Genomic DNA, 27,962 nt, shown 5'->3' with positions numbered 1-27,962 from the left:
ATCTTTCAAAAAAAAAAAAAACAAACAAGAAAGAAGGAAAGAGGAAGGGCTGGACTTCTAAGCAGGCACTGCAGCATTTAGGAAGTAGAAGCAGATCAGATTTTCAATGGCATCCTCTGCACACATCCACACCCAGTTTTGAGGCCAGTCTCCATTATGAGATCTTGTCTCAAAAACAAAAGTGGATTCTAATATAAGTGCACTGTTGAAACAGCATGCTGGATTATACCAACAGTAGCTTTACATGTTACGGAGTCTGCATCATGACGCTGCTGAGTGATCCATTGACTCACGTCACCTAGGTTCCTAATGAAATTCTCAGAACATATCCAACACAAGTCAACATAGCATCTATACCTTTACTGATGAATGCCATGTATGGACTTAAGCTTCTATTACAAGGTTTTAAATACATTGTCAGTGCTTTTTACATTAAAAGAAAGTAGCAACATTATTTGGGAGATTTTCTCTCTTTTGCAAAATTCAAAAATCAAGAGGCCCTGATTTAATTCTCAGCACCACAAAAATGAAAGTAAATGGCAAATAAGTATTAGTATGAATTTAACTAAATCTAGTTAGTAAAATAAACAGGATGGGCTATGAGGATGGCCCACTGGTTCACATACTGACTGAATGCTTTCCATCTAAGATTAAAATGGATTCAGTTTTTTCAATAACTGCTGTTACACTATGATTGTTTACTTCATGCAAATAACTGTATCATGCATGCAGGCTGGAGAGATGGCTCAGAGGTTAAGTATGCCAGCTGCACTTGCAGAGGGGACCCAGATTAAGGTTCCCAGTGTATACACAGCAGCTCACAACCCTTTGTGGCTCAAGGTCCAGAGATCTGATGCCTTCTTCTGGCCATGGAGGGGCAGCCTGAAAGTGTCTTGGGCAGCAAGAAAAATGGGCTTCATAGAAGGTAAGTGGGTAACTAAGCTAAAGGCAGATTTAGAGGTGTTGATGAGCTAGGACTAAAGGTAAGGGCACACTAGCAGCGAAAGCTAAGAGCCCAGCCACAGAGCCAATAAGGCAGTTTGAAAATGAGTTAATGTGTGCATGTCTTTGATCTGTGGATCAGAAATAGATCCTGGGTGAGTGTGTGCCTACGACTTGCTGAGAGCTCAAAGTGGAGCAGCCAAAACTGCAACACAGTAGTATCAAGATGCAAACTGATGTAGCATGTGTAAAGCTGGTATAATTCAGCATGCTGTTTCAACAGGATACTTTTTAATATTAGGACCCACTTTTTTTTGTGTACGGTGCACATAAACATCAACATATATATAAAAATCTTTGACAAAGACTTTAGCCTACCTATTTTAAAACAGACCATATCAAGTGTTCAGATAGAGTAGATCTTTTATAAATTGCTGATAGGAATAAAAATGGTACAACTTTAGAAAATACTGCAAAGTTCTCTTTAAAATTTAAAACATGGGGGGCTGGTGAGATGGCTCAGCGGGGAAGAGCACCGACTGCTCTTCGGAAGGTCATGAGTTCAAATCCCAGCAACCACATGGTGGCTCACAACCACCCACAATGAGATCTGACGCCCTCATCCGGTGCGTCTGAAGACAGCTACAGTGTAGTTACATATAATAAATAAAAAAAAAAAATTAAAACATGAACCACACATGTCATTGTACTTAGTCAAAGGAAATGAAAGCACTGCTCATACAAAGATCTGTTTATGTCTGTTCAGGTGCCTTTATTTGTAATGGTCCCTAATCATAAACAATACCAGCCAACAAGTGAATGGATAAATCCCATTATATGAATAAAAACAGTACTTAGCATTTTCCAAAAATGTTCTATTACTACCTATAATAAATTTCCAATTATGCCAAGTGAAAACAAACAAATAAATATATATGATTCCAATCAAATTACAAAAAATGTAACTAGCCTAGATTAGTACTTTCCTGGGAGTGTAATGTTGGGGTGCTTATCTTAGGAAAGGAGTACAAAGGTCTAAGAACAATCCTTTGGGGAGATAAGCATATATTATATGCTGACTATGATTTGACAGGTAAATACATCAGTTGTTACATATCAGATATTTACTTTTCCAATTTTACTTTAACAAAGCTGTTAATAGTTGAATGAAGATCTTTGAGAACATACTTAGTTTTATATCACAGGCATTTTATCAATAAGATGTATGTATTATCTTATGTCTCTTAGACTTAGTTTACTTTATACTTACATATTCACCTATGATTTCTGATTGGTTTTGAGACAGTTTTATTACATTGCCATGGCTGGCTTAAACTGTCTTACATGCTCGGATTAAAGGTATGCACCACCTCACCTGACCTAATAATTTAGGCTTTAGGTTGGAAAAAACATTTTACTTAAAATGGTGGCCAATATATCCATTCAAAACCCAATGTAAAATATTATTTTTACAGAAAGGTCTTTGAACGTCTATAGGAAATGTGTAGACTCTTATTCACTTATGCAATTAAATGAGACACAACCCCAAGTGCAAGAAGAAACCTGTCAGCTGTTGGAGTCTGCGGTCAACACCTGAAATGCTCCAGCTCGCTTTAGCTTTTTCCTAACTAAGCCTCAGGACAAGTTCAGTCAGTTTTGCATTTGGTCTTTAACTATCTAAGGAAAAGAAAAATGAGTAAGGATTGACAATCTTTTAAAACCTGTTTATGCCATATTATTCTGTTCGAGGAACATAGGGAATAGTACTTCACACCATGTATTCAAGAATCTTATTGAAAAAATAAAAAAATACATACCTCGTTTCATTCGATTTCCAAGTGAACAGGTAGACTTCTAAGCATAAGGATTCTACTCAATTTGAGAACAAGCTATTTCATAAATAAAAATCAATCATGAAAAAACGGTAAGGTAAACTTCATAGAGCTTAAGATGATTTTGGCTATGAAATGCGGTTAAACTGCCAAAGCTAACAGGCTAAATCCAGCAGGGGGTGGGATGTTCCTGGTGCCTGCACATGCTTCCACGTGTCTCCTACTCTGCATTCCAACCAGTTTCTCTAGTTGAAATTTTTAGAGACACTCAGGAAACCAGCTGTTAAGCATTCAAGTATGCACACTTAAAAATAATAACCAGAAAAATCCAAGAGAGATAGGCTTCTCTGAACAATTTTTGGGCTGGGGATGTAGCCAAATGTCAGAGTCCCTGGGTTAAACCCCTGGCACCAACAAAAGAAAACTATTTTTCCATAGCACTTCAGTTTCTGCCCAAACTTTAAGATGAGTAAAGCACAAGACAAGAGCATGACTCATTATTCTGAAGTTCATTCCTTGGGTAGTGTAAATTTGGTATTTTTAAACTAACAAATAGCTATAAAAGTATACTATTAGAACACTGCCATTAACACAAATTCACCTTGTTTCATCTTATATTTGTTTGAATTATACTTCTATAACCCAACAGGATTGTGGTGGCAAAATCCCCAAACAAGCATAGGTAGCTCTTTAAATGTTGATGGCTTAGCTATGTGTGGTTTACCCCTCAGTAGAGATGGCTGGTGCAAACAGCTAGATGTCTCTGGTGGTGACATCCCCAATCTGCAATATAGATGACAACTTTTAGGAAGGAAGTGAACTGACTCTCTTATTAGGAAGGAAAGTGCTTTTGTTAGGGCTTTTTATTTCACAATTATGTTAAGAGCACTTATCACATGGAATTCAACATGCTTATTTAATATCAATAAAATAATTTTTATCACATCCAGCTTCAGAAAGCACCTAATAGTTTCTTAATATTTATGTGCACAAATATTATGTATGTATGTATGTATGTACGTATGCACGCACGTGCACCACAGGCATGCCTAGACAGCAGAGGACACAGAGGGAGTCAGATGGCCTGGAACTGGAGTTGTGAATAGTTGCCAACTAACACGTTGGGGTTGGGAACCAAACCTAGATCCTCTTTGTAAGACAAAAATGCTCTTAACCAGTAAGTTAGCTCTCCAGCCCTAGAAAAGCATTTTTAATACAAAATTTCTGACTTGCATTTTTTCCAGCTGTCTTACACTTTTATCTTTATAGGTATTTCTTTTTTGTACTACAAAGGTACATGAACTAAACTTTTGTCCCTGTGAATGCCCCTCTGGCCTGTAAACACTGAGACCCTAGCTTACCTTATGGATAATTCAGCTGTTAATACTTCTATGATTTGTACCTTGTTTTTTAATAAAAGTATCAATTTTCACCCTTCACAATTTTGAATTTCACAGATGTTTATAATCAGTAATAGACCCTATCAATTAGTACTTTTACTTGTCCCTGACTTTGAGGTAATTAAATAATTAAAACTATGGACTGAGCAGGCCATATACATGTACACAAATGTATATACATATGCAAGCATTATAATTAATGAAAAAAAAAAGGTCCTGAGTTTGAAGGAGAATGGGGATGACTATATGGTAGGGTTTAATGGGAAGAAAGTTAAGGAAGAAAAGACACTTTTTCAGGAGAGCACAAATTCAGAGTAGATAGCCAATACTTTGTCCTTTCCATTAGAAAATTGCTTTGGGGGAAAACACACATTACATCCACAACCCCTAAAGCCATTAAATAATTAAATAATTTCCTTCTCAGTAGGGAACTGGAGGTATGTCTCCAGAATAAAAGTTAGTGAACCATAAACACATACAACTATTATACTATTTCTCAATTAAGGTAAGTAAGAAGTTAAAAACAAAACAAACCTTTCCCTCTATTGTGGGTACTGACATAAGACATCTAGTAATATCCTATCATTCTTATTTATTAGCACACCAGGCCAACAGAGTGAAGTAATGTATGTAATTCAACACAACTAGCCCCACATATACAACTGTTTTTCTGCTCAAATGGTAAATTACAAAATTACTGACTGAAACCAGATTTACTAAGGTTTCTCTTTCTCTGGCTATTAGCAATGTGAAGACTCAAGGATGGACACTTTTAAAAAAATCTAAAACTAGTTCATATTATAATATGCTTGTAGCTTATGAAGTTTCAGTTGCTTAAATACCCCCAATTATACATTCTTTGATACATTTCTGTACATACTGTAAGGTTGTTCTGAAAATGTACAGTATTAGAAGTTTTAATGATGACCTTTGTCACTAAAATACAATTTCCTAATACATAAAATTATAATCCAGGATTCATGACTGAATGAAACGCAGCTGCACATTTGGAAGGAAACTAAAGTATAACTTACAATTGCCTTCCCTTGCATCCTCCAGTAGTAGGAACCGAACCCACAGCATTGTGTATGCTAGGCAAGCACTGCAGTACTGAGTCAAACCCCCAGCCTTTACTCTCTTTTGAAGTACAGACTAAGGCACATTAGGCCCTAGTACTTGAGCCCCACAAGGGTCTGTTAGTCTCAGATATTTGTTTGAAAATGAGAACAGCTGTTAAAAGAGATTATGGTCATTGGGAGGGGTTAGAAAATACCCTTGCATGATATCTACTACTTTATTTTCACAAAGGACATTCTTATCCACCCAAACAAATCATAATGAAATCTCAAGAAAAAAATTACCAAAAGGCTGGGAATAGTGGCACACTCCTATAATCCCAATGCTCTAGAAGGGAGAATTTAAGATCAGCCTTAGTTATACTGAAAATTCAAGGCCTGAACTATATTAACCCTGCCCTCCCCACCCCCCCAAAAGTCATTCCCAAGTTTGATCATAGACTTATTTGAAAAGTACCCATATTAATGGCTAGGCCACTAGATATGCCAAATAACAATAGACTATTATGTCTGATATTCCCCTTCTAAGATATACATTCAAAATACAGAGATGATACCTTAAAATAGGTTAGACAGCTCAGAATATATATAGTTATGTTTTTACTCTTGTCTATGTGAAAACTACAAAATTAACTGGATGAACAAAATGTCACTTTCTACATTAACAAAACCAGTAATACAAGAGCAAATATACAACATGGGAAAAGAAATATTAAAAGCACTCTATACCAATGTTTTATGCAGGTTTGTTACTGAAGATACAATGTATCACCAAATTCTACTTTAATTAAAATTAAGCTTCTATTAATCTCTACTAATCGAGAACTGTTATCTTTATTCAAATAGTTATCATTAGGAATATATGCTTAAGAACTGAAGAATCCAAAGAGGAGATTTTGGCAGTCCAATTTAAATTCTGATTTTTTTTTTTAAACTTACTCATTAAGACATGGATTTGAGCTGATAGTATATCAACAGGGAGGTAAGTACATGGAAATGTTTACATAACAATAAATAGTTCTATCAGAATAGTCCTATACTGAACAAATGGAAGATCTATAGCTTATGCTGCTGAACACTCTTTGTACAAAGCTTTCATCCTAGATACAAGACACTCACAACAATCTCAATTCTGCCAAGTTTCCTTTGTCCACTTGTGTTTAACACTGGCTGTAAGGCGTTCTTAGTGATCTGTATCTAAACCTCTGAACCTGCAGCTTTGTTACTATCATATTGTAAAGTCATCCAATGTCAAAGCGGTATTGTACAATCATACAATTCTGATTAGTTCATGTGGTGGAGCTGAGACTATGCCAAGTCATTATGCAAAGATAAGGTTAAATTCAGTCTAACTAGTCTGCATTAGACTCTGTTGTACATAGGATAATTGTGTGGTCTCATGAAACCCATCTAAAGTGAAAGAGTTGATTTAACCAAGCATATGGAAGTAAGTGAAAGTTACATTTCGTCTCTTGTAGAAAGCTTATGTCTCTTGTTTTCTAAACTGGAGATCTCTTAAGTTACACACTGAAATTAGAATACAGTGGCAATTATGTAAGATAAATCTGGAATAAAAATTGATTTAAAATTAAGTTTAGATATAGTTTGAAAAAGCATACTCAATTTCAGATTAACTGTAAATGTAGAGGAACTGTACTGTGAACAATACAAAAAAGATGCAGGCTCTTTAGACTATTTTGAAAATATTTTATCATCAAACAACTAAGTAATCTTAAACTTTTCCACAAAAAAGGATGGAAGAAATACTTTGTAGATATTTTGTTTTATTATACTTTTTAAGACAGTATTTTTATAGAAAAAGTAGATGGGAAATAAACTTGGTTCATAATAGTCTATATTTGATGGGCAGTAGTGGCGCAAGCCTTTAATCCCAGAACTGAAGAGGCAGAGGCAGGCGGATTTCTAAATTCGAGGCCAGCCTGGTCTACTGAGTAAGTTCCAGGACAGCCAGGGCTACACAGAGAAACCTTGTCTTGAAAAACCACAAAGTCTATATTTAAAAATGTTAATTATAATAAGCTAGAAAACAAATTTCTTTATAAATGGCCAGGTTATTTATATGACAAGATATACAAACTTTCTTTTTATTAGGTTTTAGATCTTGAATAGAAAACAGGTTTTTAAAAAACAAAATTTTAGAACTAGAGTCTTTCTGTATATGTGAACAAAGCACTCTTTTGATGAGCTACATATCCTAGTCCAACAATCTGTATTAAAATGGCTCAGCGGTTAAGAGTACTACTGACTCTTCTTCCAGAGGTCCTGAGTTCAATTCCCAGCAACCACATGGTGGCTCATAACCACCTGTAATGGAATCTGATGTCCTCTTCTGGTGTGTCTGAAGACAGCAACAGTGTACTCACATAAATAAATAAATAAAATAAAATTTACAGGTAAATAATACCTAAAACCCACAGTTTTTTTTTTTCCCCCCTCCAGGGAGACAGGGTTCCTCCTCCATGCAGCCCTGGCTATTATTCTGGAACTCGCTCTATAAACCAGGCTGGCCTAAAACTCACATCTCTGCCTCCCAAGTGAGTGCTAGGATTAAAGATGTGCATTACCACGGCCAGGCTAAAAATGCTATTTCCGTACATACTTTCATTCCCATCCTCTCCCCCAAGATAGGGTTTTTTCTGTGTAGCCCTGGCCTATGAATACCAAGATTAATGCCTCTGCCTCCCAAGTGCTGGTGTGGACCTGGGCTGGGCTCAGTGGTTAAGAACACTGACTGCTCTTCCAGAGGTCCTGAGTTCAAGTCCCAGCAACCACATGGTGGCTCACAACTATCTGTAATGGGATCTGATGCCCTCTTCTGGTGTGTCTGAAGAGAGTAAGGGTGTATTCATAGACATAAAATAAATAAATCCTTAAAAAAAAAATAAATAAAGGTGTGGCCCAGCAATCCTTAAGCTCCAAGTTTTCGGGTGACTTTATTTACCTTCTTATAAACAGAGTCATCGAACTTTATGGAATGTTGATTTCAAGGAAGAATTAAATGTCGGAGGCATTTAATTAGGTTGATGATCTAACAATTTGGAATTAAAGTAATAGTACTTAAGTCTTTCTGGAAATGAAAAATAACAATTGTTAATACTGTCAGCACTCTATGGTTATATAACACGTATGAGAAAAATCCATTAAATTTTCGCCTTTTGTGCCTACAACTGATATAAACAATATTTAATTAAAATACCAAGCTAGGAATGTTAAGAAACCTTTCATAGAAAACTTTAAAAAAAAAAAAAAAGGCCCGTAGTTGGATATGGATGTATGATGGTTTTATTTACAACTTTATTGGCAAAAAAAGGGAGAACTTCAAACAGCTTTAATACAGGGCACTGCAGCTGACCCTGTCGGGTTGACAAGTCCCATTCTCAGTGTCCACCTAATTGTCCACAGATGTACAATACTGAATCTGCTTATGCAGTTTCCTTTATCAAGTACAGTGCTCACCTTTTAGGCAGTCTCTAAAACATAAATACAAAGGAAAGGAAACCACTCATTAAAAACTGCATCAAACGCAAGTATTTTAAGTGTGATTTGTTCCTGGAAATTACACATGCCCAATGAAAACCAAAAGCTGGAAAAGCAGTTACACTTCCTACATGAGTGGACAGTTATAACAACAATCATCTTCTGTAATGACCATTTTTAATTTATCACCAACTACTCTGAACTTACTATGAGATGTAGTCAAAGTCAGAAGAGAAGACGCAGGGATAGTATTCCTTTTGTGGAGGACAGAATCCCTCCAGAATCATCATGGGGAAATAAATGTCCTGTTGATTCTAGGTGGCCAAACAATTAATGTAGTCAATCTCAGTTCATGTTGATCATATTGAGCTGACCTAATTTTCCTCCTTGTTGTCATTCCTCTAGATCAAGAGTGTTCAATTCTTCTTCTAGTTCATCCAGATCTTCGCCAGTGAACAGGTTTTCATCAACAGGAACAGCATCAATGGATCCATTTTCCTGTCCTCCCCCTCCGCTGTCTTCATCCAAATCACTTCGTTCACCATTTTCAGCCAGACCTCCAGAAGCTTCACTTAATTTGTTCTCTAAAACAACAACAAAACCCCCCAAAGCCTGAGATCAGTAAGGTCTAGAAATAGAAGACATTACTACATCCGCAACTGAACTTTGTCTCCTGAAATTCAAGCAGCAAGGGCGGGTCTTCCTTTTCCTAGCTTGTACCAATTATCTGTGTCTACTATGAAATCCTATTTTTGTGGACATTTGAGGGCAAGATGAAATTTTTATAACTCTGTGTCCTTTACGTGATGTAGTAACTTAGTTCTCAGTCAATGTCCACATACATTTTGTTAGATTAACTAGGCACAAGATGACATAGCATGTCTGTACCAGTTACTTGGCTTTCGGTTTAACAAAGCACACTAACTGTGATGTTCTGAGAATGGGGACTGGATATTTAGGAGAAGCCTGCGGTCTGGTCTCTAGCACTACACATGTATGGAAGACCCTAGTGGTATGCAGCTTTGGCATACCAAAGATCTATCTTTTAAACTTTTAGTGGCCTTTAGTTAATTTAAACATTTCTGATTATAAGGTTATGAGGATCAGAACATACGTGCCTACTGTCTGTCACCCTCCCTTATAGAAAGAGCAAATCAGTATCTATACTACTATGAATCTCAGAACCCCGGGAGAGTAAGCCATTTGTTTTAAGTCACAACTTGCATACTTTCATAATAAAAATACTTAAGTACTTAATTAGTACTCCTCTGTGCCTTTCTTTCATGGCACATATCCTCAACGTAGTATTCAAACCTCTTATTCAAGGGACAATTATATACAAGCTCCAAATCTTTATGTCCATTTAGTTCCTACAAAGCCTTCCCATGCTAAATCTCACAGTAAATCATTACTTACACTTCCATGTCTTATTGCCTTTCTCTCATATCATTTTTTTGTCCTCTACTAATCCCCTTTTCTGTGACACACACATTCCTATTTCCCACACCTAAAAGCCCCTTCCCTATGAGCACAATGCTTCAGACACTTGTCCTATACTCATCCCTCATTCTTCCTATCACTACATTGCTGTGGTAAGACAGGCACTTATTCCAGTAACCCTTTGCCTAACTGCAATCAATAGATCACTTGTAATTATATCATTATTTTTTGACACTCATATCTCCTACTTTTCCACTGAAGTGCTCGCAGTGTTTTGTAAGCACCTCCTTTTTGTCTGTCCTATAACCCCGGTATGTGCAGTGTGCTCTGGATTGTTTTTATGCACTGACCGACCGAGCTCATTCACTCTGACACTAGTGCAGATGACTTTCACCTTGTTTTTGTCTGTAAATAGTCATACAGAATTCTAGAGTAACACTCTAAACTTGTTTCTGGTCTCGTTCTAAGAAGTTTTGTCAATGGTTTCAGTATCCACTAAGATATCCTTTCTATAGCTTCCACTAGTTTCTATATTTAGCCAAATGTTTATTTCCAGTCTGGAACCTGCAGATGTGAATTTTCCCAAGATGGTTTAGCTCCCTCTAAATAGTTTCCTAGTTCTTTAGAACTCTGAAAAATGCAGCATGCTTACCATCTTTATCTGATGCATACGTGCTGAATCTTTCAAGACTGGCCACAGTGATACCTGTCTCTTCTACATCTCTTGGGATGTACAGGCTTACATCTATGTCATTTACACCCATAGAATCATCAACCTTTAAATATACAGAGAAAGTAAAGTTGTTACATATAAGGTTCCTCAATTCACTTTTAACCTTAACACATTTTCTTCAGGAAACAAAATTATTTTTAATAACATGTAAAAACAAATGATCACTCATTTTTCTCCCCCTTACATTTTTAGAAGGAAAAATATTCATTGACTGTTTTTGCAGAACAAAATTTTAAATAAACAAAAAGATTATTTTAAAGGGATTAAAAAAGTTTTTTTTTTTTTTTTTTTTTTAAATATCTATGGCACATAGGACTAAACTTATGTGTCATGCACCATCCTAAATGCTATAAAGAAAGCAAGCCTATAAATAAAGATCACTGAACTCAATTCACTCTGAGAAGCAGCCTGGGTTAGGAATTACTTTATTGATGGAAGTAAAACTTGAACCCTAGACTCTGGCCCAGAGCTGGTGTGTTGATTTAACTACCTCATTAGGATAAACACGTCAAAACTTCCTCTTACCTCATCACCACCTGTTCCCTGAATGTAACGGGTATCGTCTGCTTCCTCGTCATCATCATTGACCAGCTCAGGACGAAATTCAAATACCTCACGACCACTGATCTATTAAGGCACACAAATATCTCAGGGGAAATGCTAGCATTCATTTTAGACATATTGCATAGACTAAAGAAAGACTGAATCTTGAATTTTAAAAACCATAAGATAAAATAATGAAGGCTCATTGGTGTGAATCTGGAACATACCACCAGTGCTTTCCCAGCTTTGAAGTCAGCTTTCCGCCTCTCCATATCCTGTTCAAGTTTATCAATCTTTTCTTGTCTTTTCCTTTTCTTCCATGCCAGAAAAGATTCTAGAGTGATTTTGGTAACATTTGGACCTAGGGCAGAACGCTGCAAAGGTAAGAGACTTAAAGTCACTTATAGTTTCTTTTAATGTAGGCAATTTTGTCTTTTTGACCACCCTAAAACAGTAAATAGACTAAATTTTGGCACTTTCTCTTTGCATGGCAATGAGATAAACAAGTTCCCAGAGACACACACATAAAACCTAACACTTTGAGGTAAATCTTTTAACTTGAGCAGAAAAGTTTGTCATGAGAAACTGTTGGTAAAAGTAACAGACTTAAAAATCATCACATTAAATCCACGTTTCATCTGTGTTCTTTTAGATCATATTCGACTTTAATGTCCACTCTTATTATTTTATCCTTTGACATACGAACAACAGGGCCACTGTAGGAGTGTATACAATTTAATATTAGCCACTTACATGCATACTGAAGCAAATGATGCAAAATCTAGTACTCCCAAATAATCCCAGCTTTGCCTTATCCCCAGTGTCTGTCTCAGAACCAATTGCTGCTCCACTGAACTAGAGAAAAGTAGCTGCATAGGCTCTTTTGTCAGACTACTTCTCCTCTAACTGGATAGAGCAAACATAAAACCAAAACCGAAAGATGTTTCCTCCCATACATACATAGTACATTGCAAAGAAAAAAAGAACACCAAGGAAAGAACCTCAAAGTCTCATCAACATAACGCACAAGGATTTTACATAACCCCACAGCATGAAAACAATAGGAACCAGTACTTAAAAATAAAATAAACCTTATACACTCATATAGTTAAAGCATGTTTCTCTAATGTATATATGGTAAGATTTACACTTAAGATACTCAAGAGTAATTTAAGTACAGTAAATTTAGGAAAAGGGCATATTATTTTCCCTTTCATAACATGCTATTGCCCCCAAGTGGTAAATATTAGAATTTACAAAAATTATTAAAAATTGCCTTTAAAAGAAAAGATGCTTGTTACCTCTCTTTCAATTAGATCTTCTAATGAGATTTCATCTTCTTTTTCTTCTTTCTTTTTGTCTTTCTTTAGCACAAATCCAGGAGGAAGTGCATGGCGATACATGCAATTGTCCCCACCTCCAGGACACACCCAAAACCAGCCATACTTGTTATTTTCAATAGCTTCAAGAAAATGTCTGCACACCTATAGAGACAACATTATTTAGAAGTGGTAGTGCAGTGTAAATCTATCTCACTTAAGCACATGGAACAATAACAATACTCACATGCTGAGGCTAACTACTTATGTACAAGGTAAACCTATACACAAAAATGTTTGAAAATGCTTCCAATACAAAGAAAGCCAGGCCTGGTGGCTCATATCCTTGTAATTCCAGCTCTCAGGAAGCTGAGGCAAAAAGCACTGTTGAAGAGTTCAAAGCCAGCCTGGGCTGCAGTGTGAGACCCCATGCCAAACAAACCAAACCAAACCAAAACACAATACAACACAACACCAGGGGCTTGAAAGATAGCTCAGTGGTTAATGTCAGGAGGCTTACAACTGCCTACAACTCTGGCTCCAGGAGGTCTGACTTGGCCTCTATAGACTCATGTGCTCAAGTACACATACCACACATACTATGCATAATTAATTAAAGCCACACCACAAAGTATAACAGCAAAATCCCCAAGTTTTTACTCTGGATATAATAATTTACAGTTAGTTTCAGTTAGTCTTTGTAAACATAATCCAAACATCTAACTTTTAAAAATAAATCTGTTCCAAGGTCTAACCTCTAATAGAGCAAGCAAAAGTAAAGAAAAACTAAGCCAAACCAAAGAAAAAACTCCTATGCAATTATGGCATAAACTCTAATGGGATTACTTGACTAAAGGCGCAACTCTGGCCGGGCGGTGGTAGTACACATCTTTAATCCCAGCACTTGGGAGGCAGAAGTAGGCAGATTTCTGAGTTCAAGGCGAGCCTGGTCTACAGAGTGAGTTCCAGGACAGCCAGGGCTATACAGAGAAACCCTGTCTCGAAAAAACAAAAAAACAAAAAGAAAAAAAAAAAAAAAGAGGCAACTCTGTACATGAGTCATAAGGATATAAGGTCCAAAAGGAACACAATACAAAGTAGTGATCCTCTAAACACAAATGTGTTCAAAGTGCAATTCTGCTAGTCAGGCAATAACCTTTACAAGTTAAACAAACAAAGAAACAAAGAAAAAACCCACCAGTCTCATCCCTCCGCCCCCTGGAAAAACAAAAACAAAAACAAACCCAAGGAATGTTTATGAACCAAAATTTATTTAAGTCTTATTATAGTAGAGCAGGACCTCAACAGATGTAAACTGAGGATACAGATATATGGATGTTGAATACTGAAGCTGAGGAATTACCTGAGTTTTTAAAGGCAGATTTCCCAGAACATTAGAGATACTACCTAGCTAAGCCCTCATTTTTTAATTCATATATAAAAATATTTTGAGCTAGTAATTAAAAAAACTTCCACAGCATTAAAATAAAACAGTTCATTAAGTGTGTTGGCTTAATAGGCCTACTTCCATCACACCCAAGAAGATTCTTATCTAAGTATATTGTATTTATCCTGCTTTTCTGAGACAGAGCTTATATTTGTAGCCTGGGCCTGCATCACATTTGCAATTGGCCTATTGGGATTACAGGTATATGCTACCATGCCCAGCTCTGCTCACCCATAGTTGAAGAAGTAGAACCACTCCAGAAAACTGCATTAGGAGACTTTAGTCATTCAGTTTTTAGACCACTTCTGTTATAAAATCTAACTAAAACTCCAAAACTAAAGCAGGGTGTATTGTAGCTTATTTTGGTGAAATGCGATTTTCTAATCCTCAGCAAACCAGTACAAAACATCAATACCTTGCCACATAATTCTCCCTAATAGTAAATGTCACAGCACTCAATTCAAGAAAAGGACATACTATTTGAGTTTTTGGTTTTTTCTTTTCCGCCTCACCGTGCTTCTTGTTTACTACTTCTTCCAGCTTTTTCTCATCCCAATTATCCATAGTATCTAGAGAAAGACACAACAAGCAAGTTTTATCTTCTCCTTCAACAACACAGGCTTCTGAACAGACAGGAGTACTCTACTGTAATATTCATAATATAACAATTATTTCAGAAGCAGCAAGGATAGACATACACAGCATTACCAAATTATCAACCCAAGCTCCCAAGGCAGCATAGATAAATAAGATGGTAGGTAGCACGGGAGGGAAGAAAAGCAGACAAATTGAAACTGAATCACTGTATGCTAAGCACCATTTATTTAAATTTTTGTTCTTTCCAAATATTAGTAATACTGTACTAATATGTTTTTAGTAAGAAACCAAAAAAAAAAAAAAAGATTTTTTTAAACTTAGGAAAAAGTTAAATACCTTTTTCAAGTTCTTCATCTCTTGCATCAATGTAAACACTTCGTTTTTCACATTTTCTCTCCAAAGTGAGGTCATGAGAGAACTTACATTTATCTCCTTTAGTACACTGTCCCTGTTTGAAGAATGCACACACCACAGATTTGGGATCCGCACCTGTATCAAATGGGAAGTGACATTTATATTACAGGCAGGTAACCCATGTTCAAGACCCCCTTTCTGTTGCAGGGCATCGGTTGTTACCCCGCCCCATCTTTCTTATAGGCTGCTGAATGATAAGGCACAGCTTGTATCTGGGCTATAATTACTTTTGCCTTAGCTTATTATTTTCTATTTATTAATGTTCTAGAAAATATAATTTAAAGGTATTTGGTTAGAGTTTTCTTTAAAGTTTTTTACATAGCACTTTATATCTATTTGTTTTTCTTTTACTCTTATTAAGCTAAATGGCTGAGGTGGAAAACCAAACATAGGTTATTCTATAGTCTCTTGGATGTGGAGCCAGCAAGACAGGAGGCAAAGAAAAACATAATGGAAGAATAAATTAAAAGAATACTGCCACAAATATGTATGTGATTTATAATTTATGAAACCACAGCTTTGTCTTGGATCCCAAAACAAATTGTTTTTATTTTTCTAAGATAAGGACTTGCTGTTTAGTTTTGGCTGCTTTGACCTTACAATGATCTGCTCGCCTCTACCTCCTGAGCGCTGGTACTAAAAAGCACACATCACCACACTACACCCATATCAAATAAAAGCCTTAAAAGGTTTATTTGTTTTATACGTGTGAATGCTTGCCTGCATGCATGCATGTGTACCATATGTGCACTTGGTGAATGAGGTAGGCAGGATATTGGATCCTCTGGAGTTATGAATGACTGTGAGCCACTGGCTATGGGTGCTAGAAACTAAGACCAGGTCCCAAGAACAAAAGCTCCAGCTCTTCGCAGGTCAAATCTGAAACACAAATTGTATGTAATAAAAATAGTACTTTTGTATTTAAATTTTACCTTTGCTTATTTTTTGTGCAGCAACTACTGGTTTGAACAACTCATTTAGTTCTTGTAGTTCTTTCTTCTTGTCATCTTTCTTCAATTTCTTTTCAGCTTCACTTTGTGCTACCTACATTTCCAAATTAAAAATATAAATCTGATTTCAAATTGTTTTCAACTATACAGTAATTACTAACATAAAAACATCTGCATATTTATATGTGTACAGTCTCTACATTAAGTGGCTTGCTTACATATTAGGTATTGTGGTTAAACTATTAAAACTGATAAGCCTTGTATAAAATAATTTATCTTATAATTAGGTGTCATACATTAATTACAGCACATTCAAAACCTCATGATTTAAAAAGTTCATGTCAACAAACATTTTATTAAACACGTAATCCTGGCATTTAGCAAACAGTTCAATTGAAAATATTTTTTCCAAAGAAAGAAACCTATGCTCCAGAAATATAATGAGTGCATTTTGACATCAATGAAAATATTCTGACAAGTACAGTGACACAATAATGGTTAGTAACCATTACAAACTACAGTGCTCTTGTTGAAAAACACTAATTTTGTCAGTGCAGTAGATAATAGAAGATAGAATCCACTCATAGTTCTAGGTAACATGTTTTACATACCTAATACAATTACATACCTAATATAATTAATGCATTTGTATTCATCTAAACATTTGTAACTCAGCCCCTATATGAGAACAGAGAATACATGATGCTTATTTAAGGAAGTTCAGAATATGGGAAGACAGACATACAATTGTAATACAATATACATAGTACTCTGAAAACAAAGAATGTAGAAAATTAGATATAGCTGGTAACTTTATAGAAGAGTTCTTCTGATGAACAAAAAAGGAATGTAGAAAGAACCCGCTGCCACTGTAAAGACAAAGGTCCAGAGAACACCAACAGAGGAGAACATCAACGACAAGTTTAGACTTTCCCAGTAGGTGATAAAACTCTAACTTAGGGGTTAGAGGTAAGTAATCAGATCAGGTTTCATTTGTAAACACAGAGTGGTAATTTTGAGGAGGATAGATTAGTAATCCAAGAAGAAAGGCATGGAGTCTCCTCCTATAGGTAGGAAAGCACTAGTGTTTGAAACAGGTGTTAGTACAAGAAGAAAAGAGCATTTTAGGAGCAGAACTAAAGGACTCTGGCTATAACCAAGAGGAGAAAGAGAAGCCTGGGATTAGCATACACACAGTAAGTGCTACTGAAAAAGACTGGGAATACAGGAGGAACAGGTTTCAGGGCAGGAGGTGGAGATGAGCTCAGTTTTGGACATACCAGCATGAAATGCTTACAGAGCATCTGGGTGGAGCTATTCAAAGGCAGCGGCAACAGACATAATACTGAATCCACAGCAACTAGACAGAGGTCTAGTCTGAGATAAAACAACTCAAGAAACAGGCTCAATAAACAGCAGAAAGAAATAAGTTCTCAGAAAGAAAGGGTAAAAACAAAACACACCTGGGAGAAGAATGTACAAATGCTAAAATTGGGTCATCCCAAGCTCTGACTTCAACTACACAGAGGGAAGCATTTAAACAACAGCAAACCATTCCTCTTTCTTCCAAGTAAAAGTAGCCTTTGCTGATTAGGCTCATCTCATATGTACCTTCTAGAAATATACCAAAGGCCCATTAACTATTTGAAATATTTATAGTTAGAAATCAATTGGGAAGAGGCTAGCGAGGTGGCTCAGTGGTTCAGGATTTGAACCCTTGTTCTCTATAAAAGAGAGGAATCCTAGAGAGAACTGCCCTTCCTCTGTACAATAAAGCTACTATCAGTGAACAATTTAAAATCAGGTAACGAGAAAGATAGGATTCAACACAAATCTAGTTGTCCCAAGGTTTATTCCCTGGTACCTGTATATAGTGATTCTATAGGACTCTTCTTGACACCCAAATCCATGGTAGGTCAGTTCACTTGAATATTACTTACAATATCTAATACAATTCAGGCTATGTAACTCATTACACTGTATTGCTTAGGGACAACAGTTTTAAAAACTCTGCACTTGTTCAGTACAAACATGACCATCTTATTAGATCTAATTACACCACCTTCCTCAACATACCTTTTCTTTAAAAAATAAACACAACATTTTTGAACCTTATTTGTTTTAGTCTGAATACCTTCTTACTAAACAAAGTATAGTTAGCATTTTGAGAGAACACTAGTTTTTGGCTCTAAGAAGGAATTGTGATACAAGAAGGAAAGAGACTGATTTTGAGACAGAACGGAGAGATGGATTCTAGATAAGAGATTAATAATTTCACAGATATATTATGCTGATATTCTTAGACTAAAATCGGTAGTTAGAAACATACTTCAGAACTCTTTCTATGATTAAGGAGTATTGCCAAGAATTAAGGAAAAGAGAAATTTAAAAAGGAAGTATTAAAAAAAGTTCTTATCTGTTAAACCTTATGGGATGAAAGGTCTGAAAAATCTGAAGAAAACAGAGGCTATAGTTACCAACTCTTATGTAAGGACTACTGTCTAAGAAAAAGAATGCTATATGTTGTAGCTAATAGCATATACTTCTAGGTCAGTTCCTGTAATAAAAATCTGTGTGATAATGACAAGGACAATAAATAAGGACACACACACACACACACAGAGTCCAGAAAAGGCCCTAATATATCAGTAGTTATATTCCAGTTCAGTGTGAAATGATGCTGACCAATATGCAACTTCAGACTGAAAATGAAGCAATCAGAAAAAACAAAACAAAACCTAAGAAACTAAGAAAATTACACATAACCATCAAGTGCAAAGTGAGACTTATCTACCATTCTTCTGACAATATTAAAAACTGCAAATTACAGAGGGAAAAAAAACTTCTGAAAAATATTTTACAGCAAAATAGAAATGAAGCAAATCATCTGCAATGTTAACAAAGTCTTTTTTTTTGTAGGAAAAAGGCAACCAGTAATTTTGGGTAGCTGGATAATCCAGTAGACAAGTCACAGCCGTGAAGACTCAGATAACACATGCACATGACAAGTGAGGAAAAAACGGAACACTACTTTAAACTTGTTATCCAGGGAAATACTAAGAAGCCTTAGCATCTAGTACACACAGGAAATGAAAACGTGAACTATTAGTCCAAAAAACATGTTCAAGTGTATTAAAATAGAAGTTCAGGGTCAGAGAGATGGCTCAGTGAATACAGGTATTTCCTGTCAACCCTGAAGAACTAAGTTCAGTTATTGGATTCCACAAGTGGAAAGAGAGAACCAACTTCGAGAAAGTCATCCTCTGACCTACAGACATTGTGGTGCATTAACATGTACACCTCCATGTACAAAATTAAATAAATAAACTGTAAGTTCATTTGATCTAGAAAGAGAAGTCTGTAGATAATTTATACAAGGGAAATAAAAGTACAAGGATACTTCTTGTGTTAAAAAGCTAGAAACAAAGAGATTACATGTGTACTATAATACAGTATGCAATTATTTAAAAAATGAGTTATATCAAAATAGCTCAGAGAACTGTCTGAGAGGTACTGCTGTATAAGATAAAAGGCTAAAAAGTAAAATGTAAAAGTTGAGCACAATAATATTGCTTCAAAATGTACTTAATCTATGATAAATGGCCTATTATATTTCTATCAGAACATACAACAATTTATTACCTGACGTGGATTCTGTTGACCAAATTTCACTTGATGAGTGACAGCCTTAATAAATTTCTGTTGCTTTGCTCCTTTCTTATTCTTTAGTCCAAAAGTTTTATCCTAAATGAGAAATAACATAGACAAATCTTAGCAAATTATTATTAGTATCTTCCCAATGATGTATAAAAAATAATTATTTTTTTACGTTTCATCATGCTATTTAATCTAGCATGTTGCCTAGAAGGCTTGTACAAATACTTTTAAAAAATTACTTTTTAGTGATAGAAAAGTCTTTTTTTAAAAAAGTAAGATTTTTATTTTATGTGCATGTGTGCTTTGCCTGCATTAAGTCTGTGTGCTGCATGTGTGCACTGCCTATGGAGGCCAGAAAAAGGGTGTTGGATGTCCTGGAACTGGAGTTATAGATAGCTGTGAGCGAGCTATCTATAACATGTGAGTATTGGGAATCAAACCTGGATTATTTCCAAGTGTAGCCAGTACTCTTAAATGGTAAGCTATCTGTAATGGCTATTCCTGATTGTCAACTTGACTATATCTGGAATGAACTACAATCCAGAATTAGAGGGCTCACCTGTGATCCAGACCTTGAGGCTAGAAGACACAAGTTTCTAACCTGGATCTTGAGGCATAGTGGCTATAAAAAAAGCTTAGGCCCAGGTAAGGTAGTGCACACTTTTAATCCCAGGAGACTAAAGGCAAGAATATCTCTGAGTCAAAGATCAGATGGAGACAAAACAAGTGCCAGATCCAGGCATGGTGACACACACCTTTAATCTGAGTCACACCTTCTGTTGGAGACCTGCATAAGGACACTGGAAGAAGGAAGATTCGCTCTTCACAGCTTACATTTACTTGCCAGCATATCTGCTGGGATCTAATTCTATATAAGACTAGCTGAAACAACTAGCATTCTGGGACTAGATCCTTGGACTTCCCATTCATAGCTGTCCATTGCTGGGGAGCTGGACTACAGACTATAAGCCATCATAACAAATTCCCTTACTATATAGAGACTATCCATAAGTTCTATGACTCTAGAGAACCCTAATACACCATCTCTCCAGCCCCAGAAAATATATTCTTTTTAAAACTTTATTTTCTATATCCTGACCAGTTTCCCTTCCCTCTTCTCCCTAGCCTCCCTGAAATACATTATAAAAATGATTTATTTTTATTTTTTGTGCATTGGTTTTGCCTGTCTGTCCATAAGGGTATTAGATTCCCTGGAACTATAGTTAGTTGTGAGCTGCCATGTGGTGCTGGGAACCGAACCCAGGTCCTCTGGAAGAACAGCCAATGCTCTTAATTGTTGAGCCATACTTCCAGCCCTGCAAATAGATTCTTTAAGCCACAAAAATATATAAAACATTAGGGTTTCTATTGCTGTAGTACACTATAACCAAAAACAACTTGGGAGAAAAGGATTTATTTCATCTTATTACAGATATAGTCTATCATCCTGGGGAGCAGGAATTGATGCAAAGGCCATGGAGAAGTGCTGTCTTGCTTCTCACACATGCTCTCAACCTTTCTTATAGCATTTGGATCACCAGCCTAGAGGCAGCACTGCCCAATGTCTTGTGCTCTCCCACATCAATCATCAATCAAGAAAATAAGGCCAGTCTTGTGAGAGCACTTTCTCAATTGTGGTCTTCCAAAATAACTCTGGCCTGAATCAAGATGATATAAAAACCAGCTGGCCCAAGGAATATGAACAATTTTGTTAATCAAAATATCAACTAGGGCAGGGCAGTGGTGGCACATGCCTTTAATCCCAGCACTTGGGAGGCAGAGGCAGGCGGATTTCTGAGTTCAAGGCCAGCCTGGTCTACAGGGTGAGTTCCAGGACAGCCAGGGCTATACAGAGAAACCTTGTCTTGAAAAACCAAAAAAAAAAATCAACTAGGATTGTTCACAATTTAATATCAACCTCAACCTGTCACCATGAAACCTTACTATGCTTTTTTCATCCACAGTGTTTCAGATTATCAGTTCTTTGGGAACTGTGGTACAAGTAGTTCTACAGTCAAACAAGTTGAGGAAAATGCTATGTGAAAAGTATTCTCAACTTTTGTAGTACTTGTAGTAGAACTGAGAGCAATGTGCAAATAATACAATCCCTCTACTATTAAGCCGAACACCAAATCCTAGATTCTTAGTCTTCAATTACAAGATATCTTACAACATCTAGCATAGGGAATATATGTACTTTCAAAACTCAACTGACTGCAGGATTTTTTTTTTTTTTTTTTTGAGACAGGGTTTTCTCTGTGTAGCCCTGGCTGTCCTGGAACTCACTTTGTAGACCAGGCTGACCTCAAACTCAGAAATCCGCCTGCTTCTTCCTCCCAAGTGCTAGGATTAAAGGTGTACGCCACCACTGCTTGGCTGGCAAAAAAAAGTATTTTGAGATTCTCTGAAAAGCATTTAGTCTGAAATAATAAAAACTATCAAAAGAACTATCTGAAACTGCAACACAACATAATTTTTATAGCACTGTAAACTCAATACTGTCTTTCAATGTTTTTAACAGTAAGAAGCTCAAAGATGTTTTGATTCTAAAAGGTTACTTCTCACTAGTAAATATTGCTTAATTTATTATCATTTACTTAACTTCTGCTTTACTTATCTAAATGTCTGCCTTAGGTTTTTTTTTTGTTTTGTTTTGTTTTGTTTTGTTTTGTTTTTTTGAGGCAGGGTTACTCTACGTAGTTCAGGCTGTCCTGAAACTCAGTATGTAGACCAGGCTGGCCTTGAACTCAAGAGATCTGATTGCCTCTGACTCCCAAATGCTGGGATTAAAGGAATGCACCACCACCCGTAGGCCTGCCTCATGTTTTGGTATCCCAGCATGGTATTACAAATTATACATGCATATTCTTATGAGTATGAAATTATACATGCAAAGCTTATGAGTATGAAAAAGGAAACACATTTACAAACTAAAATTGTCTGTATCAAGCTTTTTATGAATGACATTCCCTATTTGTACAAAAGCTTAATATTCTAGCCAATTTCCAGGTAAAATGGTCGAAGTTCACTGTGTTAGATGGGAGGACTACAACCAAGTATGAACCAAGTACATTTTTTGTACAGTAATGAACTACAGGAGTGAAAAGGGAGACTCAAGGTAAAACAAGATAACCAAAGTGCATCAGCATCTATAAATGTTTTGCCCTATGCAAATATAGAGAAGCAGTAAACCGTAACTAAAAAAGACCAAGCAGATACGGACACAGAAAAGATTTAAACAAGGAAAAAAAGGGGGTGGAGGCTGCACACAGGGACCTGGCAGCTTGAGAGAAAAGTATTTCCAATAGTAGTTTCTAGGTATAAAATCACAGCAATGAAATAGGAAAACAACAAACAAAAAATGCAGCAAGCTTTGAGGTTTAATCTCACTGCTTCAGCATGTAATCCACTAGTTTCTCTCAATTGTAAGCAAAGAAACTTTGACATGTTTCAAAGTTCTATTTAAGACTATAACCTTAAGAAACCGAGCTGGGTGACTGTGCCACAGGAAAAGTCCAACCTCAACTTTCTGAATTAGAAGATTTACAAAAGTGAGGCACTATACAAAGTGACTGAGAGCAAAGACTTAGGGCCCTACTTGCTGGGTTTAAATCCTGGCTTCCTGCTTGCCAGTTCAGTAACTCTGGACAATTTATTTAACCTTTGTGCCTGTTATCTCAGCTTTGTAAAAGGTACTAATACTTATTTATACATGGCTTTTCCTTTGTTGTCACAATATTGAGAAACTGTGTAGCTGAATACCTGTCAACTAAAAATTACCTTTTTGAGCATTATTTGATCTAAGCTCTTCACACCACCAAAGTCTTTCAGAGCTGTTCAGATGAGAAGTTTACCAAAAGAACCTCCTACCACACAAACACACAAATCCTAAGCTGGCCTTAAACTGAATATGTAGCTGAAGATGACTTTGAACTACTGATTCCCTTCCTTCTATCTCCAAACTGTTAGAATTAAAGAAACATTACCATAGCCACCCAGTTCCTGTGGTCCTATAGAGTAACATGGGGCTTCATGTGTGCTAGGCAAGCATTCTAATTGAGTGAGCTACACCCCCAGTTACAAAGTCTTCTAAACACAACATTCTGAAATAACATTAGTACATCTTAGAAGTAGGATGGTTTACAACCTAAATTATTAATAAAGCCTTTCCCTGGGCTTGGGAAAAACCTTTACCTAAAAGTTGGCACAGGTTTAGGAATGGGAAAGTATTAGGTAGGTAAGGGAGGTTTGAGTGCATCTGAAAGAAACTACAAAATAATTGAATGTATAAGGTTTCAAAAGTTACAGGGGCAAAAGGGCTTATTATTTCAGTGGATGAATTCAGAAGCTGAATGAAAAGGAGATCAGAGAAGGCTATAAGGAAAGGTCTGCTTCCTGAGTCCCCACAGATCCAACTCTAGCCTTAACAGCTCCAACTTCTTCTCTCCTGACCCTTAAGCAATCCTACTCCCCTTACAGGCCAGCTCCTGCTCCTTAAAGGTGTTAAAAACAAAGCAGGAAAAACCCAACACTGATGATGTTCTAAGGTAAGTGGGTTTTATTATTTGGGACCACAGGGCAGGCAGAAGCCGACACCATAAACTCAGTGGTTCTGTCTCTGAATACACAACCTAATATATTTTGTTGGCTATTTATGAAACAGATACTTTGCAAGGATTTAGCTTCAAGCAATCAACTGTGTACCTCAGAAGAAATTCACCAACTAACAGCTTCTCCGCTCTCTTTCCAATCCCGGGTCCTGTCTGCATCAGTCTAGACTACTATTCTTCAGAGCTACATGTCCCCAGAGGACACACACATACATATGTGTCCATATAATCTGCTTGCCCTAATTACAAACACATCACCGACCCAAGTCAAGAATTATACTTATTTTTATTTTGTTCTTTCTTTAAGACAGTTTTGTACCACACCTAAGGTTGACCTGGAATTCACTATGTAGTCTATGCTGGCCTCAAAACTTGAAATCCTTATGCCTCAGCTGGGATTACAGACTCTGCCTCCTCTACTATCAGAATTTCTGTTGCTCAAAGCTGATCTTAAAAGTATTATTCTGGCTGTAAGCAAACAAACATTATATACTGTTTGGGAACAATATGTGAATGGAGAATAAAACTTGAACTTTACAACACTATGTGAAACATTCATTTCAAGAAGAAAATACATATTCATAGTGAATCCATGATATCCCAGACAGCTTAAAAGAGGAAACGCACACAATTATTTTCTTTTGTTACTGTTTTATATGAAATTCAACCTAAGAAGCCATGACATAAACTCACTGCACAGCTCCAAAAGTTGTCAAGACATGCTAGAGTTTTACAGAAATTATAAACTAAACCAAACTAGGCCTAATTCTATTACTGAATGTATTAGGAAAATTTTAACCAGTACTTTTTTTCTTTAAATGCACTTATCTTTTTTGAAACATGGTTTCTCTGTGTTGTCAAGCCCTGGCTGTCCAGGAACTTGTTTTGCAGACTAAGCTTGCCTAGAACTCAACAGTCTACCTGCCTCTGCCTCCCCAGTAGGATTAAAGGTGTATACCATCATGCCCAGCATTAATGAATGTATCTTTGGAGATGTCTTCACTAATGAAAGCTAAAGCTGAGTTCTCTTTACTTCAAAAACAAAAATATACCAACCACTAAACAAACAAACCTTTCTTGACTAAGACTGCACAGACCAGTGGTAGAATGCACCCTTAGCGTGTAATGCCTTGGGTACAACATCCAGAAGACCAACAAAATCTTGTCAGAAGATGAAGGGAGATAAAATATATGCATGATTTTTAGGGTTAATAGCTATTATAAATAACATTAATTTTGTTGTTGTTTTTTGAGACAGGGTTTCTCTGTGCAGTCCTGAAACTTAACTCTGTAGACCAGGTTGCCCTTGAATTCGGAGATCTGCCTGCCTCTGCCTCCTGAGTGACATTCACCACCACTGCCCAGCAACAAAAAATTAATGAAACAAACAAAAAGCCTTTAGTCTTATTAATTAAAAGTGGTTATAAGTCCAAGTCTCCTGAAATGTTTTCTATGGTGTTTTGTAACATTTACTATTGAATGTAGTAAGTTTACTGTTTTGTGGTCTATTTTATGTTTATTCAATCTCAGTAGTTTGTAAGTAAAATGGTATTTCTGAATGTCCCTTGTTGGCACAACATTGCCCCCAGATTATTATTCCCAGAGATTTAAGTCTCCCAAATCCTGATTTCTTTTCTTCAGATGTAAAGGTGACAATTATTTTGCTTTCTTTTATTTTCCTTGGGACAAGAGCTTCTCCGTGTGCACTGGCCATTCTGTAGACCAGTCTGTCCTGGAACTAAGAGAGTTGTCTGCTAAGATTAAAGGCACACACGAACACTATTTGGCAACTGTTTTGCTTCCAAATGTTTGACTATGGCAGTTCTACTTCAGAACTACAACAGTCAGTAAATTATAAGATGTGTTCACATTAATTTTAGTTAAATTAAATCAGCCAACTTTAACTACATACAATCTGACAAAGTTCTCATTAGAGTGTATAAGGTAACCGTGGGGATTCTCACTCCATCTTAAGGCTTTAACAATCAATTGTTGAAAAAATGATCATAAGCAAACATCTCATTTCGAAACACCAAAACATTCATTCTGGCATTTTAATAAGAATGCACCTACTTCTTACTTAGATATGTTATGCTGTAAAATAGTCATAGATTCTTCCAACTACATCCAAATCTATGAGGTACCTACATTTACCGAATGCGAAATTTCGTTACCTATCTTATAAACCTGCTGAGGAACATTTAAGAACATCAATACCTTGCCTCACTCACAGAATGCCTAAAAGTTCAATGCATTAAAAAGACGCTTCTCTCTGTGTGTGTGTGTAGGTAAGCTGGGAGCTTCCAATTTAACACAGGTACTGTGACAGAGCCTACACGTTTAATTCAGACTACATGTATGAACGAAGCATTCTGTACAAGACAGCTGGGCCACGCTTTTCGGGAAACCTCTGTTCTTGACACGGAAGTTTCCAGATGGACCAAACAAGCCAAACCAAAAAACAAGTAATAGTCTGCTGGCTTTTGAAAATGAACAGTGCTACCTCTCACTGCCTGATAAAGAAGAAAAACAAGGCGTTAGGTCTGTCAGGAGGGGCCGGCCTTCCAGAACGACGCTCTGCTTGTTTCTTCAGGCACAGCCCGAGGAACCTCTCAAACTCGGGAGCATCGAAAGGCCGGGCCGGGGGTCACAGGGCGGCCGAGTGGGCGCGGCGGGTGCGTGGGTGGAGACCGGGCGAGCGCCGGGGCGTAGCGGCCTCACTACAGCAAGGAGGGGCGGCGAGCGCCACTTCAGCCCGGGCCCACCCGCCGGGCGCCGACACGTGGCCCCGGGAGCAGAGCTCCGCAGCCCGGCGAGCCCCAGCCCGGTGAGGAGGGGGAGGGTACGCACCTCGATGATCTTCTCCTTCTTCTTCTGCTCCGCCTTCTTGCTGCCCCCGGCCTGAGCCTGTTTCTTGGGGGGCATCGCGGAGGCCGGGGCGCCGGTCCGACTGCGACGCAGATGGCTACCGTCGGGGCGTCCGGCAGCTCGGCGGGAGCAGGAAGACCTAGCCGCCGCCGCAGCGCACGGAAAGCGACTCGCTCATAAGCTGCCCGGATGTGGCCTTTGCGACAGGACGGCGCCGCAGTGCATTGTGGGGCGCGAGGAGAGGCGCCCGGAAGTGGAGCTGCGCGTGCGCCCCGGCAGCGCCGAGCCAGGAGGGGGCGTGGGTGAGACGTGGGAACTGGAAAAGGCAGAGCAGGCGACGCCTTCTTTTGGGAACGCTTGCGCCTTGCTAGGCTTCGTCCTTCACTGGCACAGCGAGTGTTGTCGCATCACCTTGCTTGTACTCCTTTGGAGTAGAGAGTTCTAGATCTAGTTAGTACTGGACAGTACCATCTTAGGTAATCACGGAGCGGCTGTATCAATTATGAGCTACTACTGTCTTGTTCTCTGGAGGGGCAGTGTTGGCATGCAGCACCTTCAATATGAAGCAGTGTAAAGAAATAAAGTTTCACTTGGAGATCGCCAGACGTGGAGTCCTAGTGGGTCCTTAATTTCTCT

The 27,962-nt window shown here is 37.4% G+C and overlaps 1 protein-coding gene across 1 annotated transcript; it reads right to left on the bottom strand.

Moving 5' to 3' along the window:
• Positions 1 to 8,530: 8,530 nt before the first annotated feature.
• On the bottom strand, positions 8,531 to 27,555 carry Zc3h15 (zinc finger CCCH-type containing 15). The gene is made up of 10 exons (XM_031370808.1): positions 27,309 to 27,555; positions 19,834 to 19,935; positions 16,174 to 16,285; positions 15,164 to 15,316; positions 14,708 to 14,799; positions 12,766 to 12,948; positions 11,692 to 11,838; positions 11,447 to 11,548; positions 10,841 to 10,964; positions 8,531 to 9,332 (listed from the first exon to the last, which is right to left on the bottom strand). The coding sequence occupies exons 1-10, from the start codon at positions 27,381 to 27,383 to the stop codon at positions 9,142 to 9,144; spliced, it is 1,281 nt and encodes a 426-aa protein (XP_031226668.1). The 5' UTR covers positions 27,384 to 27,555; the 3' UTR covers positions 8,531 to 9,141.
• Positions 27,556 to 27,962: the final 407 nt, after the last annotated feature.

Source organism: Mastomys coucha, unplaced genomic scaffold (genome assembly GCF_008632895.1).
Source record: "Mastomys coucha isolate ucsf_1 unplaced genomic scaffold, UCSF_Mcou_1 pScaffold15, whole genome shotgun sequence".
NCBI lineage: Eukaryota > Metazoa > Chordata > Mammalia > Rodentia > Muridae > Mastomys > Mastomys coucha.
The sequence above is the reverse complement of the archived record's forward strand: the minus strand, read 5'-3'. Positions and strand labels throughout refer to the sequence as shown.

What these genes read in the sequence shown, in the direction of transcription:
- Zc3h15 (XM_031370808.1), bottom strand. Translation starts at nt 27,383, where the DNA reads ATGCCCCCCAAGAAACAGGCTCAGGCCGGGGGCAGCAAGAAGGCGGAG. An exon ending in TGCACAAAAAATAAGCAAAG is followed by an intron (nt 15,317 to 16,173) that starts GTAAAATTTAAA and finishes CATTTGATACAG; the next exon opens with GTGCGGATCCCAAATCTGTG. An exon ending in AAGCTGGGAAAGCACTGGTG is followed by an intron (nt 11,549 to 11,691) that starts GTATGTTCCAGA and finishes GTGCCTTAATAG; the next exon opens with ATCAGTGGTCGTGAGGTATT.